This window comes from Pezoporus occidentalis, unplaced genomic scaffold (assembly GCF_034315485.1).
Source record: "Pezoporus occidentalis ecotype Australia unplaced genomic scaffold, CSIRO_AGI_Poc_V1 ctg268, whole genome shotgun sequence".
Classification (NCBI taxonomy): Eukaryota; Metazoa; Chordata; class Aves; order Psittaciformes; family Psittacidae; genus Pezoporus; species Pezoporus occidentalis.
In genome coordinates this window covers 576346-596215 of record NW_026914589.1, presented here as the reverse complement: position 1 = coordinate 596215, position 19870 = coordinate 576346, and the positions used below count along the sequence as shown (strand labels likewise).

Genomic DNA, 19870 nt, shown 5'->3' with positions numbered 1-19870 from the left:
TTTAAGACAGCACTATTTGTTTTGGAATATGCACAGACAATATCTTGTATTTTTATTGATGGGATGCCATAGTTTGCTTTCATATTACCAGTCAGATTCACTGTATGTGGTACTTCAGCTGCTGTACTTCTGCTCTAGTTGTGGTGGGCAGGGAAGATTTTCTACCTTGCACAGCCATGTCACACAAGAGTTTACCATGGCACAAAGCAGGTAGAGCTTTATCCGGCTGAAGTGGAAAGGGAGCCAAACTATTGGTGCTGTAACCAGGACAGACCAACACCAACTTAGCACCTCTGGAGATCCCCAAGCCATTGACAGTTTTAACATCTCCTCTGGATACACACCACAGCAGCATGGCACTTCGCATTACCTTTGAGAGGTGCTTTGAAAGTCTCTTGAAAGATGCGTTAATAATGGCCACAGCATTAAAGATTTCCTGGTAAACCGAAGAATGTGGAGTAACTATGTTCCCTTTGTGACCCACGATCAAAATGTCATCAGTCTCTGTGGTGATGTCTGTACAGCTCTCAAGAACACCATTGAGAGCACTGGCTACCTACAGTCCTCATGGCCAGCTCGTAGTACTACATCAACCCATCTCTGCTCTTGGGGTTGTGTCTTTCACAGATGCGGCTGAGGCATGGAAACCTTTCTATGCTTATAGTCTGCATGGAGATTGAACTTGGTTTGGAAAGCAGCCTTAAGATGCCTTCCAAAATGTGACGTGGACAGCAACCTTCACATCTCATGGCAAATGGGTATAGTATAGTGTTCCTCTTCTACAAAGAGGGGCTGTGACTCTAAAGAGGAAAATGATGGAGAGCTGCTCCACCATTTATAGGAGCTCCATCATGATATAGGAGATACAGGACCCACAGAGATACCCGAGAGAGAACACCCATGCAGAGCATGGTGCAAATGCAGTTGGACATCTAGATGTCCAATTCCTCACTAAACAGTAGGGGACAAATACGGCTGAGAAGGCATAGCTGAGACATCTTGGAAAATACCAAGAAGACTCAAGTTTCAAAATATGTAAATGAAAGCACGGTGCCTTTCATTTCAGTAGGAACTGGGAAGGACAGGGTGTATATGCCAGATGAGGATTTGACCCTGAATTTGCAGCTTGGAAGAGCTACTTTGAGCAATGACCCACAGTTGTAAAGCTTCAGGAAATGCGTTAACAATTCCCAGGCTCTATGTAGGAGACTGCATTCCTCTGAGCATAAGAGATGGGTACATGGAAATGACAGGCTATTCTGCAACCTGACTCAACTTTTCTTTGGCTCTGAAGAGGAGTCAGTCATCTACCGCAGATCCAGTCCCAGCAGGTGGCACTAGGGGAGGAATGACACTGTCAGGAGAATAAAAGATTTGCCACAGCATGGCTAGGAAGAAATAGCTGAGTGTGATAGACCCCTTCTGTTCTTTTGGGAGTGATAAAATAAATAGAAAGGGAGGGGAGGAAAAAAGCTGGAAACCTGGTGTGATGGCCAAAATAAAGAACTAAGAAGCAGAGATGGGACAGAGCTGAACAAAATATGCAGAGGCTAAAAAATGCTGTTTAGGATGCTGAAATAATCTGCAAATTTCAGTCAAATTCCCTAGCTAGCTCTGGATGATAAAAAAGACAAATGGGGGCACTGAGATGTTTCATGTCAGAGATTCTTCATTTGGCAGCTCAGAAGTGCAGGAAGAGAGAGTATGGAGTTGGGTAGTAGTACCACTGCTTCTCTTTCCCATTGTATCTGTTCTGTGGGAAATTCTGTGATTTTGACAGTTTGAAAGCAGAAGGAAAAGAAAGAGCTTTTAATTCAAAACACAATTGCTAAGGAGGATCATGGATTTTGTTTTGGTAGCATTGACGGGGAGATATGTTATTGAGAAGTTTACAACTGTAGAGAAGTAAAAGCTACTGACTCTGAGCTGGCCATCGCATGACGTTAGGACACTTTTTAACTCAACAGAAGCAAGCACACCTGGGAAACAAAATTGAACAAGAACAGAAACCCAAGCCCACCCGAAGGGAAGGTGAGCCTGCTATGGTGGGTGAAGGCTTCTGGAAGACCAGAGCACCCAGCCCAGGTGAGTATGTGGTCAAGTAGATCAGCATCTTCTCTTACACAGACTTGGAACTTTGAATGTGGACCTGGGCCTTGAGTATATAATTTAATTGAAGATACTATGGTGTCTGCTTACCTCTTTTATCTGGCTGATCTTCTGTTCTTTCTGCAAGCTGCACACTTGCTTTTGGAGACGCATGTTGTGCTCCTGCAGCTGCCCAATCTTCTCAATCAGTTGACAAATGTGTTCCAGGTATCCCAGACCAGATCCTAGGGCTTTGCTGTTACCCTGGTTCACCTGCAATAATAATGCGTCTTGGATCATGGAGTAACAGCAGAGCAATTCTTGCTAGCAGCTGGGAGCCCAGAACAGTCCTTACAGTTGTGTGGGCTACAGTGAAGACACTCATGCTTCCTCTTGCAAGGGGCTTTGCTTATGGGCAGGTCTGAACTACAGCATTGCTTGCGCACAGCTCTTTTATGAATTTCTTAGCAACCCTAACGATTCTATGATTCTATGTGCCATCAGAGGAACTCATCTGACTGATCACAGGCTGACACACAGGACCACCTCATGTCAACCAGTTTCTGTTTCACCAGGGTAATTTTTGTCTTTTACTTGCCACAGGACCCTCACAAACAAATATTGTTCTACTGTATGGTATGGCTGCGGTTAGTATGGCTTACTTAGCCATAGCCCCCAGCACAACTCACACTTAATGTGTAGTGAAGCTGAGCTTGGCCCCTATCCAAAGGCACATATCTGCAGGTTGCAATGATTTGATTCTTTGTGACCAACTTGGGTTGGTCTGCCTTTGGCAATCTGCAATCTTTACAACACAGCTGAACTCAGACCCTCGTCACTACTGGGTCAGTGAGAGGGAAATGTGCCTGAACCATGCTGCCAAGGTGAAAGAACATCTTTCCACTGGTCTTTAGCAGATCCCAGATTACGTTTCTGCTGCTACTTTCTCAATCATTAAGACATGCCTGAAGAAAATCTTCAGGATCAAGCTTGCTGTCTGGATATGGTGGGATATTCTGTACCATTGACCTCTCCACACCAAGGGCCTGCAGAGTTTCACTGCTGCTCAGCCAAGGGTGCTGCTGGAGACAGGCAGTAATCCTGTGGCAGAAGAAAGGCAACGGTGCTTCCCAGTCCCCTGCTCTGCACCTCACCATTTCTGGCCCCAGGACTTCCCCGTGCACAGCAAGTATCCTCTCCTGTGCCGCAAGTGGACTCCGCTGAACGTGCTGCTAGCAAATCTGTACAGAGGCTCACTTCCACCTTGGCCCTGCCTGCTGATGTGCATGTGATATAAGTAAGTAAAATAAGCCTCGATCTTTACAAAAGCAGTGCTCTAAGTTTATCTTACTTAAAAAAAAAAAGTTCCCTCCACAAAAGCAGGAAGCTTACTCTGTCTCCTTTCCCACCACAATCTACATTTTTGGGGAAATGCCAGCCTTGGGACTCTTCCTGTCTTTTCATTATGTCAGAAAGCTCATGGTGTGTTCAAAAATAATCAACATTAGGATTTACTTCTTTTTAAACAAATGATGATACAATGTTATTTATAAACAGGTATTATTATGTCCAAATGCTTTTGTGTCTGAGGCTGGGACAGAGGTCACATGAAATCATATGAAAAACTGTGATGAATACAAGCCAACCAGTCATTTACAGTCATGATTTTTATTTTCCTCTCAGGCAGAGCCTGCAGAAGTGGTAACAAGACAAAGGTTTCTCAGCCATGAAACTGAGTCCTTAGCGTGTCTGTGTGGTAGGAAGGGGCACAGCCCCAGGACCCTCAGGGAGAACAAAGCCCCCGTGGCATTTGCTGGGAAACTCTTGAATCAAAGCACTTATAACCAACATATCTGAAAGCAGATGAGGATTTGGGGGTGCCCAGCTTCAGAAGCATCTTCTAGTCATGCCAAGTACAGCAGAGAACCCATGCTGTCACATTCTGGTCTAAGTATTTTCCTCCCAGCACCTGTGAGACAGTTTTATGCTAGCAGTGGAGGGTGAGCAAACACAGAAAAACTGCAAACATCCTCCAGGTTGTCTCTTCCAATCTCTGTACTCCCAGTTAAAGCTTCCCAAAACATTCACCTAACTGGACTGAAATTTTTCACATCCCCCACATGCAGATTGTCAAACAGTATTTGAACAAAAGCCATGAGCCAATTTTTGAGTTGATGAAACCTAAGAGGAGGGAAAAACATCTCACCTACTTTTTTGAAGCTGAATATGCAGAGATAAGACAGACACAATTTATGAATCAGATGGCTAAAGCTGTGCTAGAAAAGTAATGTATAGATAGGTGACAGATTTTGCTTCGAGGTACATCATACTGAGCCAGATTCTCAGCTGGAAGAAAAGGAATCCAAGGCTCTCAGCTATACTGCATTGAGTTTATTCCATGGCAGTTTTGACCATGTGGAGTTAGGTGCACTATGCTGACTTTACACACATGTAACTAAAGAGAGATTTCTGCCCTTGTTATTGCTCCCCTGGCAAAGTTTTGGAGTCAGGTTTTCAGTACATGTGTCCCTGCTCAGCTGGCAATAAACCATCACAGTTCTGCTGGCTCACAAGACTGGCATCTGCACAGGGAACTTTGGCTTATCTAGAGACTTTCAGTCAATATTTTCACTAATGTAAAATCACAGTTTTCCTTTGAAGCCACCAGAATCACAGAGGTGGGAGCCTGTCCCTCTGTGTATGTGTAACATCATGCTCACTGAGCATCTGAGCACTACACAGGTTTGAAGTTCAGTGGGAGCTGCAAGAAAGACTTGTTTTCAAGACTCTTGTCCAATTGAGTTATAATCAAAATCTGCTTTTCAGATCATCTAATCAGCATTTTATCCTGTCTCTGAAATGTGAATGTTATCTGTTACTTTGATGCATGTGATAGGCCTTTCTTCCACTGGGCTCAGTGGAAAACTGTCCTGAGCTGGACATGGTAGCAGGGGCTGAAGCTGACAGGCAGAACTGGCTTGCAGGTGAAGCTCTTTGTCATTCAGCCAACAGTTTGCTGCTGGGTTTTGCAGTGACTGAGGTTTCTGTGCTTCACGCAATGCTCTTCACTTTCTTTTATGGATAGTTTAGAGTTGTACCTGGTTCCAACCTCCCATAAATCCCTCACTGCCCACTCCCACCACATTCGCATGGCCAAATATGGAGGCAATGTGGTCACTGCAGTGACAGCTAAGGAACATAATTACAAATTGCCCATCGTGGGCTTAGGGCAACTGATTAGTGATGCCACAGGCTGAGCATTTGTCCCTGGAAGCTGACAACACCAAACGGGTTGTGAATAACAGGAAAGAGAGGGATCATGCTGTGTATTTCTGGCGGCTCCACCCTGCTGTCCAGGAGGGACTGTGCTTGCTGATAGCTTCTGGTTTCCTCTAAGCAGCACACACACGCTATGGGGCTGACCATCACAGGTTGCCCTATGCTCCCTCTGAACTGTACCACTCTCTGCAGAAAAGTATTTTGACTGCTTTGGCCCATGATAATAGTTAGTACTGTGTGAATAATGTGGGGGTTTTTTATTTAATGATGTCAATGCTCCCACCCTCTCTCTTCTTCTAGGGGTATGGGCTGACTTTAAATGTAAACTTAATGGAGCGCGAGGAAGTGTTTGCAAAGCAAAAGCATCAAAAGCTATGTCTCTTCAAACTGACCCCAAACATTTCATCTGGCTTAAAAGGAAATGCTTTTATTTAGGCTTCAAAGTTCTTTCACTTGTTGTTTGACAGCTTGCACTTCCTTTCATCTTTCTAAATGTAGGCAAATGTCAAAATAATGACAGTTCAAAACAAAAGATCAGAAAGCTTTGTTTAAGAAATGCCAGACTGAAATAATTTCATGTATATTTTCAGCCAAAGCCATTCACCAAATGAATACAAATGGTCAAAACATTTGGTCATTTCTAGTCTCTCTTCTTCAACATTTTCCTTCCTGTTCTCTTGGAAGTGGCCTCAGCAGTCAGGGAGGACATCAAGGGGCATCCTCATCCAGAGACTGAATCCTTGCTCTGCTGTGGTATGCCATTAAGCATGGTGCTGTTGGCATTGCCCCAGTCAGCTGGGTGGGTGAAAAGCAACTGCTCTCCTGATACTCAGAAGTTGTATTCCCCAGACCAGCAACAGAACTGAGAAAGCTGCTGTCACCTAAAATCAAATGTTCTCAGCTGGCACAAAATATAAGACAATGTAAGCACTCTTGCATCTCTATCAACATGAATTTAATGCAGCAGGAATAGATTTGATAGAACAATTTGGTTTGCCATGTTCTTTGTGGCAGAGCGGGAATACCCTGTACTGGCCTGCTGTCTTTCAGACAACACTGATGGCATTTCCAGGGGTATCTAAGTCCCAGAGATGACATCAAGCCAGACAACATGTCCCACGTACCATGTTGTGTCTTGGACATGTTACAGGCAAATGTGAAAACCATAGAGTAAGCCTGGAGCAGGGTCTCAGCTGGAGTGAACCATAATGCACCCATCAGCTGTATGGGCAGGTGATCATCCAGGCATCATTTCTTAGCAGGTCTCACTCTGTCCTGCCTGTGTTGTATGGCAGTGAGGACAGGTCAATCCTGTGCAGGTCTGGCGAGGACAGAAGGCTCTGCAGCTGCAGGAGGCTGCCCCTGTGCTCAGAGGCACACAGCACAGCTGCAGCCACAGGTCAGTGCAGCAGCCATGGGCATTTCTTGCCCCAGTCAGCTTGGGTGCTACTTGGCATCCCAGCAGTTTGAAGGGCACTGCTCTTGAGATACAGCAGCCTGGAGGTGCTCTGCCAAGAGGGGCAACCCTCCCCAGGATCTAGGTCACAGCTGTATTTATACAGCTCAAAAAACAAAGAAAGAAAAGTGCTCTGGGGCACAGAGCTTTAGCACTCAGCCAGTGAGGATATTAAAAAGGAGGGAAGATAAGCTACCAAGAGCTTCATTTCCTCTTCAGCTTCTTTCTAATTTATTCTCTTGTTTATTTAAATGCTCTCCTTTGGGAAACTGAATCCCTATTTCACAAAAGATTTAAAGGAATTTCACAGGCAGCCTGAGCTGTCAGACAAGACCAAGCTGGCTGCACATTCTCTGGAGCGCGACAGAGAATTTAGGTAACTTTATAAAAAGTCTTCTTTGTGGCCAAACTCTCCTGCTCTGGTCCTTTTTAACTCTCTGACAAAAGGCCAAGCTGCTGACTCCTTAGGAACTATGCAAAATAGACATTTGTCTTTGCTGTGTGTGAGACGGCTCTGGAGAGGAAGAGGCTACTGAAGTGGATCATGTGTTGCTTTTTACTGTGTCAATATCCAATGTTAACAGAGATGGGCCATCTCTGACCTTCCTCACTGCTCAGGAGGGTTTGGCATGCTGGCCAGGAAGGCCATTGCCTGATGATTTACAGTCAGACAGAGAGGTCATAGTAAAATTATATGCACAGCACACAGCACTTGTCACTTGGCTTCCTTCCACCCATCTCTCATTTCAATTCATTAACGCAATGAACACCCTAAAAAGAAATCCCCGTTATGCACTGTTTGATGTTTTTGGTGAGTCTGTGTGACTCTCTTCATCTAGTCTGCTCTTCTCCATTCCCTTTGGCCATGGGGCTCTTTGGTATGTCTCCTTGTCAGGAATCGGCTACCCACTTATAGCTTGCCTTTGCTGGTCCATGGAAGCCACCAGTGAGCAGACAAAGCGGTGATCTGTGGGCATGTCTGCAGCATGGGGTGAGTGTTTGCCAGCATCCACTATGGGAGAAGGGGCAGCAGGGCTTTTATCCTTCTGTCTGTGGCACAGTGTACACAGCAAGGGGGGAAAGGAGTCTGGTGTCGAACAAGCTACTGAAATTATGTCTTTAAGTTGAGCCCACCACACCTCTGCTGCGGAGTTAAAATGCAATCTCCATTTCTAGCCCAGCAAAGATTTGAATTGGTGCATGTGCTCACTTAATTACTCATTAAGAGCTGGCTCAAGAGGACAGGACAGATCTGAGCAGAAATTAGCTACTCCTCAGATAAGTTCCCTCCAAATTCTGGTGCCCCAACAGCAGCCCAGCTGTTCCCAGAACAGGAATAACCTGACCTTGAAAAAGAAACTATGTTCTGATCCACGTCACATGTATCAGAGGACAATGACTAACTTCACAATCTTCATTTTAAGACCAAAATCAAGTCCATTCTCTAATCTAGGGCTTTTCAGAACATCAGATCTCCATGAGCCATTAGTCATCCTTACCCAGACCCGATATACGTGAATTACTTAAGAATTTCACTACTGGGAAAAAAAGCTCTTAAAAATCAGTTACCAAGATTTGCTGCTTACAACAGTTTCAGGGGAGATTTTCTAACTCACATACATCCTAGTTTGTGACAAACAAAAGGACTTGAACCTTGGCTGAGATTTGGACAGGCCTAGCTTTAAGACTCAGTTTAGGTGTTTCTTACCTCACTCAGCCTACAGCATTTATCCATGTATTCATCTAGACTGTCGCTTGTGGGGTACTTCTTCAGCTGATGGCCATGGATCTGGAGGTCTTGCATGCTGCCAAAATTCTCTGGGAAATTGTCAGCAATTGTCTTTGGCTCTTCTATGGGATCTGGGGTGTGAAGAGTGCTCTCCCTGGGAAGATCTGTCTCTGGGGTGGGTTCCTTTTCCAGAGATTGACTTTCACTCTGGTCAAAATGTTCATCTGAATTTTCTTCCTGAGGGACACTTAAGTCTTCAAGGGAAGTTGTAGGACCCTGCACAGCATCTGCCTCCTGGCTGTAGTACTCAGCTTGCTTTTTGCTCTCTGGATCTTGGTGGCTGACTTTTCTGGCATCCTCCTTACATGTTCTCATCACCAAATGATCAATTTCTGGAGAAGAAGAGGTGCTAAGCACCCCTGAGTCACAAAACGAGTCTCTGCTGTGAAGCACAAAGCTCTTCTCTGAACCGGTTGGTGTTGATGGAGAATTAGCCCCACTTGGCAATTCAACCCCTGAGTCCTCAGATTCGAATTTGGAGAATCTGTGAAGTCGGCACTTGGACTGGAAGGCACTGAGGTCAGGCAGCGTGGCTACATAGTCTGTGCTTGCTGGGGCATCTGCATAGTCTGGATCTGCTGGTTTGGCTGCTGCATTCGGATTTCCCTGGCAGTCCGGTGGGAGGCTGGCACCAGGGACATGAGACTCTTCTGTGCAGGCTGTGTCAGCTGCAGCCTCTGTGATTAACCCTGGGTTTTGAATTCCTTCATTGCTCAATATCTTCATATGTGTTAACACAACTTTGTCCTCAGCAGGTGGGCTCTTCTTACCTGCTTAAATGAAAATAAGTAGAAGGTCACAAAAGGCTACAAAACTTAGGGTCTAGTGCATCCCCTAAGGGATGTGAAATGCAGAACTTCTACATTAAGGTGGTAGAGGGGGACAGCCCTTATTTGTTTTTCTAGAGCTACATGAAGATTTCTTGTAGGCTTTGCTACAGTAGAAGTGTTTTGTTTCATAGCCCCAGAGCCCTTCAAGGGGAGTCATAAATGCACACTGAGTTCTGATTTAGTAGATAGGTAGAAAACAACACATGTAGCCAGATAACCTTTTAGTGATTACCTGTGTACAAACATAGAGAGGTATATGCCCTTTCAGCACGATAGATGTGAATTCAAGGCTAAAACATTTCCTCTGATTAAACATATCCTGAACCAGCAGACAAAAAGGATAAAATGAAATTTGTCTTTCCAACAGGCTTAAGTGAATTTTACAAGCAGTTTGCAAACTGATATTCTCTGCAGTATTCTCTGCACACATACAGGTGACAGAAAGCAAGAACTGATAGGAAAAGCAAATGAGACACTGTAGATCTTTTTCACTCCCTGTATGGTTTTAGCTATGAAATAAGTTCTTTAAATGAAATCTTACCTTCTCCAAAAAGAGAAAGGAAATGGGAAATTTGCTCATGAGCGTTTTGCACACAAAGAAGACCTTTTTTCGTATCACAATTATTTCACATGGTAATGTGGTAGAACAGTCTCTGTATGAAAGGCTGATCTACAGGAGTTGAAGATCTGCCCCCAGGTTTTCTTACTGTTTTCCTGAATCTAGTATGTATTTCACCATGCAGTCTTCTGGTATGAGAGCCAGTGTGAAAGCTCTGCATCCACCCTTTAGCAAACTGCAACCTCAGCTTCAAATTCTTCTGTACATGGATTTGGAACCAAAACTTCAGTTTCTCTGGTACCTTTTCACTTATTAGTGCCTGACCCACAGCGCCTCAGAGGGCTACAATGCATACTCTTTTCAGGATATCTTACTTCCCACTTCATTTCCTTTCATTCCCCTCTCCTACTTGCTTCCTTCTGCCTGACATCAAATTTGGGCAAACTCACTCATGGTAATGTAAACATCCATAAGCAGGCAGAGAAGCTGGGGACCCTCCGCTGGTGGTAGAGCAGGACGAGGTCTGCTGTACAGCCCTCCTTCAGAGTAACCCAGAAAACTCTCCATTTCAGAAATAACCCATTTTTCATACTTCCTTCCTCCAGTTTGCTTTCTGCAATGTCCACAGACAATGGAAATTTTTACTCATTAAGGCCATTTTCTATTTTATTTAAATTCCTTCTATTTGATTATGAGAATTTCTTGGGATGCCACTGAAACATGCCCTTTGCTGTTCATAGGCAGCCTTAAATTTAGTATTTTACACTGGATTTTCATAAGGTGTTGTCAGTGATAAATCATGCCATCTGATGGGGGTTTTTTGTGGCATTTAGGCATAGTGCTTCTAACACCTTACCGAAGATCTTGTTTATCATATGCAGAATTTGCACCTGCCTCCATTGTCAGGATTCACAGGCATCTGTCCACTGTAAAGAGCCACATCTGGGACAGTAAATGCCAGACCATCAGCAGTGCAATACCAGTACATTGCTGGGAGGGGGGAGCCTGATTTGCAGCCTCATGCACAGCAAAATGCCACCTATGAGAGGGAGCTTGGTGCCAGGTCTTGGAACGAGATGGAGCTGAGTCATTACTGATTTGGAATAAAGAGGATCTACCTGCTCAGTTGCAAACACCTTTTGCAGAGTGAAGCAAAGCATCATATCTGCATGAAAAATAAAAGGCTAAGAGGCTCTTCTGATGGCATCACCACCCCAGATGGCACAACAAACCCACTGAGGCTCAAGAGGAGAACAGTTGCAGTGCTGCACTTTCTTTTTAAGGAGAAATAGTACAGCTATCACTCTTGCCAGGAATTACTAGATGCAATGGTAATTCCTTCCCACAGCCTCCAACTGCCTTCAGTTATTAACCATGCCATGCTTTCCTTTGACTGGAGATTCTCCTACAGTCTTTCAATCTGTCCCCTTTTTTCTTGCTTAACTGGTTCCACCCTGGCCTACACAAATATTTCTTTGTTTGAAATCAGGAGGCAGCATATTAAAATGAGGTCTTGCTACTTACAGAAGGAGATGTCAGATGCTTAAATTCATATCTTTTACGACTACAAAAGCTACAATGCATACCAGAAGGTTTGGCTGGTGTAGAAAAACTGAAAAATGAGATGAAATCTCTGACCCTCTACACGAGGGTTCACTCAATACCAGAAACTCCAAGCTGAGAAAGGTCTGCACTCTGAACAAGGCAGTCCCTTGCTCTCCTCATCCTGTGGTCACTAGCAACATTGCATAGTTTCACAAGGGTTTCTTATTTATCTGTTCTAGGCTGCAAACCACTCATCATTGGCAGATCCTGGTAATCATAGTCTTTGAGCATTTCTGATTTAACCTCCCAACCCTTCACAATGATGCAAAATGTTATCATCCCCCTACCGCAAGTTCAGAATAGATGAAGAGGACAGCAATATTTTGCAAAACACTTAGGCACCTCATCCTCATCCATTCAGTGATGTTTTCTCGTGGTCAGTGAGGTCACCTGTGCTACAGCAGAGAGATCTCCCATGATTAAGGCAGCGACCTGAAACTCGAGTTTTTCTTGCTGCACCTCACTGACAGAACAGTCTCTTCTTCTCTGTTAACTGGGTTATGGGATCTAAACCATGAGGCTTCCAACAAGCAGGTTTTTTCTGCTATAAATCTTGAAAGAAACATAGAAAAAGAAAACCTCAGGTCTTTCAAGCCTATTTCAATGAACACCAGAATGGTGCAAATAAAGCTCATCTGTGCAATTACAGAAAAAAAAAGTGAGTCAGCCCTTTAGCTGCTATAAATTAGCTTATTACCAGAGCCCCTACCAGAATTGTGTCGGCTAGTTCTGGTTGAGGACTTGGCTTGTAAGCGCTTTGTATAACAATACCAGGGCCTCAAAGCGAAACAGGGAAGATGGTCTCCTCCCTGTGCTGGAGGGATCGTGCTGCAGGGGTTCAGTTACAGTGCTGTGCGGAGGCTTCTGAAAGGAGGTGTGAAGCACTTCAGAGTGCTGAACGCGTGGCACTAAGGTTGGTAAGATGCATTTACTTCTGCTGGAGGCCAGCCAGGTTTGACACTGCTGCTTCTGGGAGCTCGGCCAAGAGTTTTGCTGTTGTTTTTTATTTCCTTTCCCCTGGACTGCTTTTCCACACCTCTTCTATGTGGGGATAAGGTACTGGAAGGCAGCTGGCTGGGACACTGCTATAGCAGCAGGGGAGCAAATGGAGTTGTGTGTATATGCTTGGGAATCAGTATAGCTTCCTGCATCTTTGGCAACGTGTCTAGGCCAAATATGGTTTTGGGTTAACCTGTGCTACTTGCCTAGTAGCCCCCTCAGAGGGTTATATGGCTCTGTAATCACACTAGAGATAAAAAGGGTTCCTTGAGTTGTAATATGAGCCTGTAACTGATTGTGATTATGCGTTGCCATGGGCAAGTTGCTGGATTTCCTGTACAACTGGAGAGTAAGACTGCTTCCCTTCTAACGAGGAGGTGGTAACAGTGAACTAGCTAATATCAGAAGGTAATTAGTAGTGAGGAAAAGGAATTGATGTGTCCCAGCTAGGTCTCTAGAATGTTGCTTTGCTTTGTTTCCAAATTGCTTTCTAGGATACTTCTCTGTTGCCAGTTAGCAAAGCCTAGTAGAGAAGTTTAAATCCTTCAAAGGTGAATAACATTCCATCAGCTCCTGCCCCTTCCTTTCCTTGCAGTTTTAAGTCCAGGTATATTTTTCCTGTTGCACAATAACTAGTAGCTGCCAGGGCACAGCCTAGTGCATTAATACAGAGATTTCTGGCCTGAGGAAGGAGGGTAGGTATTTAACATGAAATTACTTTAAAGCACTTTCTTTATCCCAAGTAAGTTGTGTGCAAGAGATGCACTCAAACAACTGCCCAGGCATAACTCCTAGGCATTCCCAGTCGTGGCCAGACCCAACTTTTGCAGAAGCTCCCACCTTTCTAGTAAACAAAGCCAAAGTCTGTGTTCAAATTCTCATATTCCAAAGCACTGAAACCCAGCTCCAGGTGTTTTTAATTTTTTTGCATCTACACCTGTGGCTCAAAGGCATGTTTCACTGGCAAGCTCCTTCAGCATGAGCCCTGTTAAGCTCTGTTAAATCACTGAGGCAGTCCTTGGCCTCAAACCCATTGGCTCAAGTATCATAGCACATGGTCTTCTGATGCATCTAGCTAATGGGAAGAAGCCAGATTGGCAGTAGGATGAGTGCTGCTAGTGGCAGTAGAGAACTCTACCATACAGTACTGCCCTGTGCTGCTCTCCTCTCTTCTGGTCTGTGCCCACCTATCTTCCCAAAATGTCCATGCTTTGTAGGCTACTTGCATGGGGAGAATCTCTGTTAAACATGTGCACAATGACTGACACAACTGGAGCCAAAGCTTTGCTTGTCTCAGTCTGCCATTCTGTTACAAAGGGTAGCATCACTGGAGCCATGGCAGCACTCTGCTTGTCCCCAGAGCTGCTGCAAGGTTCATGTGCACAGAGTACCCATCCATGGTGGGTGGTGCTGACAGGGTTTTGCAGGGTGGCAGTCCCAGGGAGAGGCACAAGGTGAACAATCCAGAGATGCTCAGAGTACCTTTTCCTCCCCCCACTCCCATCCACCACAAGACATGCAACACCCTCTAGATTTCAGTTTGTAAGGCCAATACTTTCCAACTGTAGTGTGCCATGGGAAAAGAGCACCAAAAACAAAGGGCAGCACCAATGACTTGGGTTGCTGGAGTAGCAGGGATTTTGCACAGCTGCCCTGCAAAGGAAGACCAAAGTCAACCACCTTCATTCCTACCAGTCTGCTTAGCCCTGAGCACAAGAGCAGGATGCACATGCATCCCAAAAAAGATTTTTCAGCATCCCATAGAGGACCCACAGAGCCTGCCAAGTAACTCCTTTCTAGCTGTGCCAATGATTAAATCCTGTGCCATGCAGGACAGGTTCCATGATGGGGCTGTGGGCTCCAAGTAACAGGCTAAGAGATGATCATCAGCTTTTGAAGAATCATTAGGCAGCAGTGACTAGTGAGCTGGAGTTGAACTCATGACCTAGAAATGAAAGGCTGCCTCTCCCATTCAGTCCTTGCACTCCCTCATTTTCCTTCCTTCCTTTACAAAAAAGTCTCCCTTTAGTCCTGTTACTGAGGCACATTCTCTAACGCTGCTGGCAGTACAGCTCAGGTGGTATTTCCCTTTGACTTCGAAGAGGGGATTGGGTTTTTTTTTCCCTCAGCAGTGATGAGGTCTCAATTTCCCAGCATTTAAGGGGAAAAGGCTCACTTCCTTTTTGAAACAATAGGCATTTTTTGCTTTTGACTCTTCCCTCAGCTGTGCTCAGGGGTGGTGCTGGGGCTGTGCTGGCACCTCCTCCTCAGCACTAGCCCACCAGTGAGCCACATGCAGAGCATCCAGGAGCTGTGTTAACTTTGCTAGCTGGGCAATAGCTGTCCCTTGCACAGGCCCTGTGGTCACATAGAATTGTTGCACGTGCAGGATCCCATTACTTGGAAGAATTGGATTACTTCTATGCTGCAGAAAAACCCAAAACCACACATCAAACAACCTCCACCCAAAAAAAAATCCTGCAACCACTACCAACTGATGGTCTGGGAGGAAAATCTATTTCCACAGAGCTTTGCCATGGACTTCCATGGGGTGAGGATCTCCCTTGCTCCCTGATGCTTTAGAGACCTGTTCAAGACCAGACCCCAGGCCTGGCGAAGGCAGGGGTGCTGCCTGGCCCAAAGTATCTACAATTCATCTGCCTTCCCAGTGCCTTTCATGCAAAGCTAGTATGTGAGCATGCTGCTGTAATTTGTGCTGCCCAACCTGAGCAATGGCTTCTCATAAACAATTAGGACAATTGTGAGCCAAAGAATTTCTAAGGGGTGCTTATGGAAATGTGTTTGGTGCACCACTTACAGCCTCTATCTGCAATGGTAGAAACTTCTGAAGGCATGAAAATCACTGTCTTAGAAATATTTGGGTTTACTGGAATTGTGACTGAAAAATCCACATTTGCAGAGGAACAAACTCCCATGTGGTAACTATATTTGTATGATAGATCAAATTCTTGAAATCTCAGTTTATCCAACTGGGGAACTGAAATGCACATGGATTTCATGAGAATATGTGTACAGTTTGATTTGTTTGAAATGCTGAATGCAAAGGAATAACCACAATAAAACTGAGATCTCAGACAGTCCTTAAACAAAAAAGCACAAAGTTCTTAGATTGTTTTGCTCCAAGGTGCTCTCCAGTCATACTGTTAGTTAAGGGTGTGAAGTTCCTCTGGATGATAGTTTAGTGATATAAGGTGACCAGAAACGTTATAAATCTTCCATAGCCGCAGCTGATAATGGTTAAGTCCATAAAACAGATCCATAAAATAGATGCTGAAAGATAACAGGGTTCAAGGACTCTGACTGGAGAGGTATTCATTGCTTTAATACATATGTTTTAGAAGAGGAGGAGATAATTATAGCTCTTTCCAGGCATTTGAGAAGGAATGAGAGGGAGATTGATTGTTTACTGATGGATATAGTTGGGTGGACTAAAGAGGAAATGGATTTCCAAGTAGAGAGACCACTTGACATTTTTACAGCTTGCTCCTATTCATTCCAAGTGACCTGTGAAGTTTTTGAAACAGACCGACAGGTCTGACAGATTACTGACCTCTGGCAGAAGGTGGCACAGCAGGTCCTCACAGACCACCTGCTTTATCAGATAACTTGGGTAGCTGCCAGTCACCAGTTTTCAGACCAATGCCTGACCTTGCGCATCGCTAAAGAGCCTTTCCACCTGTTACTGCCTTTATCCTGCAACTTATTTCACAGAATCACAGAATGGTTTGGGTTGGAAGGGACCTTAAACACCATCTAGTTTCTTTGGATATATTGCCCAGTGGGAAAACCAGGCCAAGGATGATTTTGGTGCACGAGGATCTGTGCCCAAGTCTTCCCTACTCTACAGCGTAACCATTCCTGGGGTCAGGAGGAAGCTCACTTCTCACCATCACCTGTGGTGCTTATTTGTGAGACTCTGTCAGGGAGATGACAGCTTTCACTGAAGACCTGCAAATTCTTCTCCGTGTAAATTCCCATGTGCTTCTTTGGGAGAAAGGTTCAAAACCTCAAATAGAGGAAATGGTGTTTTCATGGGCAGCCCTGTATAATACCAAAAGATTATTTGGCTCGCAACTCATTAGTGTGTCTGAGCAGAAAATTAAAACAATAGAAACAAATACACCACACCTTGGCAAAACTGTCTAATTTAGGAGCTCTTTCTTTACACATCTGATTTGCAGGCTGCCTCATATTCTAAAGCAGTATTCAGCCAGTAACAAACTAGGAGACTGGAAGCCCTTTGCAGGAATGGAACTTGCCCCCCAGTGATGACAGGTATGTAGTAATTCAGGTTTTATTGCCTATAATAAGCCTGGATAAACAACTGTTCAATAGCCCCACAGACTAAAGCCATTAAGACCCCAGTGCTTCCACTGAAGCTAAAGGAACTCATGAATCATATCAGAAAGGTCACTGTTAACCCATTCTTCATGTGCAGTCGTTACTGTCCCTAGGCAAAAACTTGGAGTGCTAGCTCTGCTAAATGAGGCAGCAGTGGGCAGGAGTAAGAATACTCTTTGGTATGTCTGAAATCTTTTATGGTTGAAATGAGAGTGGTGACAATCTGGGGGTTTGTTGCTCTTGCTGGGGCCACACAAGGACCTTGCTGAGATAACAAGGAGGAGGTGGTGATCTAGGGCTCTGTAGCTCCAGTAAACTGAACTTCTTGATAGAAGGTCCTACTACCTGATACTTCTGCTCTAAAAGCCCCCGGGGGGGGAGGGGAGGGGGAGGGGGAAGATCAGCTTATATCTCTGTTATTGAGATGCCATTCTAAAAAAGTTTTGTTTGGTTTATATTCTCTATGTCGAGATCCAACTGTAAAGTCCCTGCCACAAAACTCGCACAAAACAGCATATTCTTGGCTCTTTCTGAATACAGACAAGGTCCAAACCAGGACACAACATTTGGTACCTCTTTCCAGCCAAGGTGATTAAGGAGTGCTGTCCCTGTTTCTTACCTGGAGAAATTTTAGCTGCATCTCTTTTTGATTCCTCAGTGCTCTGAGTGATATGTCTCTTCCCCCACCAAAAGCTTCCACCTACCCCTATGACAATACTGCTGTGCCTGTGTAATGAGGGACACTTCCATGTGGAAGAGCAAGCTTCCTTTCCCCTCTTAACCTGACCTGCCATCAGGCTAGCAGTATATAGCCTGGGGGAAACAAAGTTCATGGTCAGATTACATCCCGGGGCGGGGGGGAATAGCGAGCAGTTTCTATCATTCTGTAAAATGGCATCTCTTCCAACACTCCCCATGTCTTGTGGTGATGGTGGAGTGCTCTCGCAGCAGCACTGCTCCAGAGTCCTTTGTGTCGTTGGGTAAAAATGCAGTCTCCAGACCAGACCCAGGCAGAGAAATGTGCTTCAGCAGCCTTGCTACATCAGTGCCCAGCAGATACCTGCTACCACACCTCAGAGAGGCTCCAGCTCACACTGAGCTCTGAGGAGCTGCCCCAGAGCAGGAGAGCTGGGAAGCATAATACCAGCAGTGAGTGCCTGAGCACATGGGCACGCAGATGCCCAGGAACATGGCAGCCCTGGTGAGTCCTGTCTCCTTGAACTAGGGCAATACAAGCAGTTCCTGCAGAGTTCAGCATGCTGATGGGAAGTCAGGACCCCAGGAGGCATAACCACACCACCACGCTGTTTTACAACATCTTTACCATTCTGCTCTTGTACAGCAGGCTACACTCAGACTCTGGCAAAACCTGAGTGGACACCTCTGTGCCAAGTAAACCAACCAGTGCAGTGATGTTAATGGGGACAGAAACTGCAGATCTCATTTACATCTGGCACAAGCTAAGCTGAAGGGTAAATAGGGAGGCTAAAGGGTTTCTGCTACCTGGGACTTGCAATCTCAGCCTGCAGCCCTGGCTAAGGAGTAAAAGATACCAGACCTATTGTGCCTGAGAAAGGCAGACTGAGACCACATAGTTTGTTTCAAGAGACTTGGAAAGTTACAAGCTATCTGCTGCCTTCTCTACTTGGGTCATCTCATGTGCACAGAAAAGGAGGATGCAAACCATACACCTTAAACTGGGGATAATCCCTGTTGGATGCGGATATACGCGCTCAGAAAGCGATGACATGTGCGCTGCCAGCGCAGTGTCAGACTGGGGACAGATCTGACCCGCCTCACGTTAGCGCAGAGCCCGAGCGATGCGTGCGGGCCAGCGTGCGCGCAGCTGCTCGGATGCCGAGCCCCGTTTTCACTCTTCCTGCTCCCATCCCGGGCAGTTCGCCTTCCTTCACTCACAGCCCACTCGGGATCGCAGTGCTCCCGCCTCTCCTGCTGTTCTCTCCCAAATCTTATAAATGCAAAATAAACCCATTTTTAAGAGGAAAACAATTCCGCTTAAGGCGCGGGGACGGACTGGTTGCAGCCTTACCTGCGTGTGGGCAGAGGCAGCCGGAGAGCAGCGAGCGCAGCATGGGGCCGGGAGCGGGCGGCCCGTTCGGCGGGGCCCGGGAGCGGGGCGGGCCGGACTGGGTTTGTCCTAAGTACCGTCTGCGCGGCCGCTGAGGGGAAGGAAGGGGGTGGCGGAGGAGCGGGTTTGGGGAGGTGTGCCGGCAGCGCCGGCTGGCCCCGGGCGGGCCGGGGCAGCCCCGGGGGGCGCGGACTCACCTCTCCTCCACGGCTCTCCCAGGGTGAAGCTCCGGTGCCAACTGAACATCACGGCAGCAGCCGCCCTCAGAGGCGGGCGAGGAACGGGGGTGCCATCGCCGCCGGCCCTCCCCCGGGCTGCTGCGCGTCCCCCGGTGGGCGAAAGGGGCCGGGGGCCCGGGCTAGGGCATGGCGGGGCAGCGGGCAGCAGGCAGCGCTGCCAGCGTGGAGGCTGCGGAGCGGCGAGTGGGAGCCCCGCCAGCAGTGACTTATAAAGGGAGCAGCCCAGAGGAATGCATCTCCTTTGGCTGATAAGCCGAGATGACTGGAGGGGTTTGAACTACCTTTGCAACCCCCAGAGGACAGAGGAGGAGAAAGGAAAAAGGGGACGGGAGAGAAGAAAAATATTTCAGCACTTGCATAATGTCAATAAACAACCCCCCTCTCAAGTGGCAAGAAAGGAAAGGCTGGAATGTTTTGGGTGGAGAGGAGAGGGAGTGGGTTTGGTGGTTGTTTTTTCTATTTTTTCTTTTGATTTTTTTTTTTCTTTTTCTGTTTAAATAACATCTTTCTAATGCAAAACTCTACCGTGGTTGCAGCTGGGGCTGCAGACTACGGGTAAGAGGGGTGAGGGGGAA

General features: G+C 46.0%; 1 protein-coding gene across 1 annotated transcript in view; it reads right to left on the bottom strand.

Moving 5' to 3' along the window:
- LOC134166653 (uncharacterized) overlaps positions 1-19247 on the bottom strand; it is a 29403-nt gene extending 10156 nt beyond the window's left edge. Inside the window, exons 1-3 of the mRNA XM_062624520.1 lie at positions 19018-19247; positions 8532-9385; positions 2200-2361 (exon numbers count right to left, since the gene is read on the bottom strand). Coding sequence (XP_062480504.1) covers positions 2200-2361; positions 8532-9385; positions 19018-19060 — 1059 coding nt within the window. The 5' untranslated portion in view covers positions 19061-19247. The remainder of the gene's footprint in view (positions 1-2199; positions 2362-8531; positions 9386-19017) is intronic.
- Between the last annotated feature and the right edge of the window lie 623 nt (positions 19248-19870).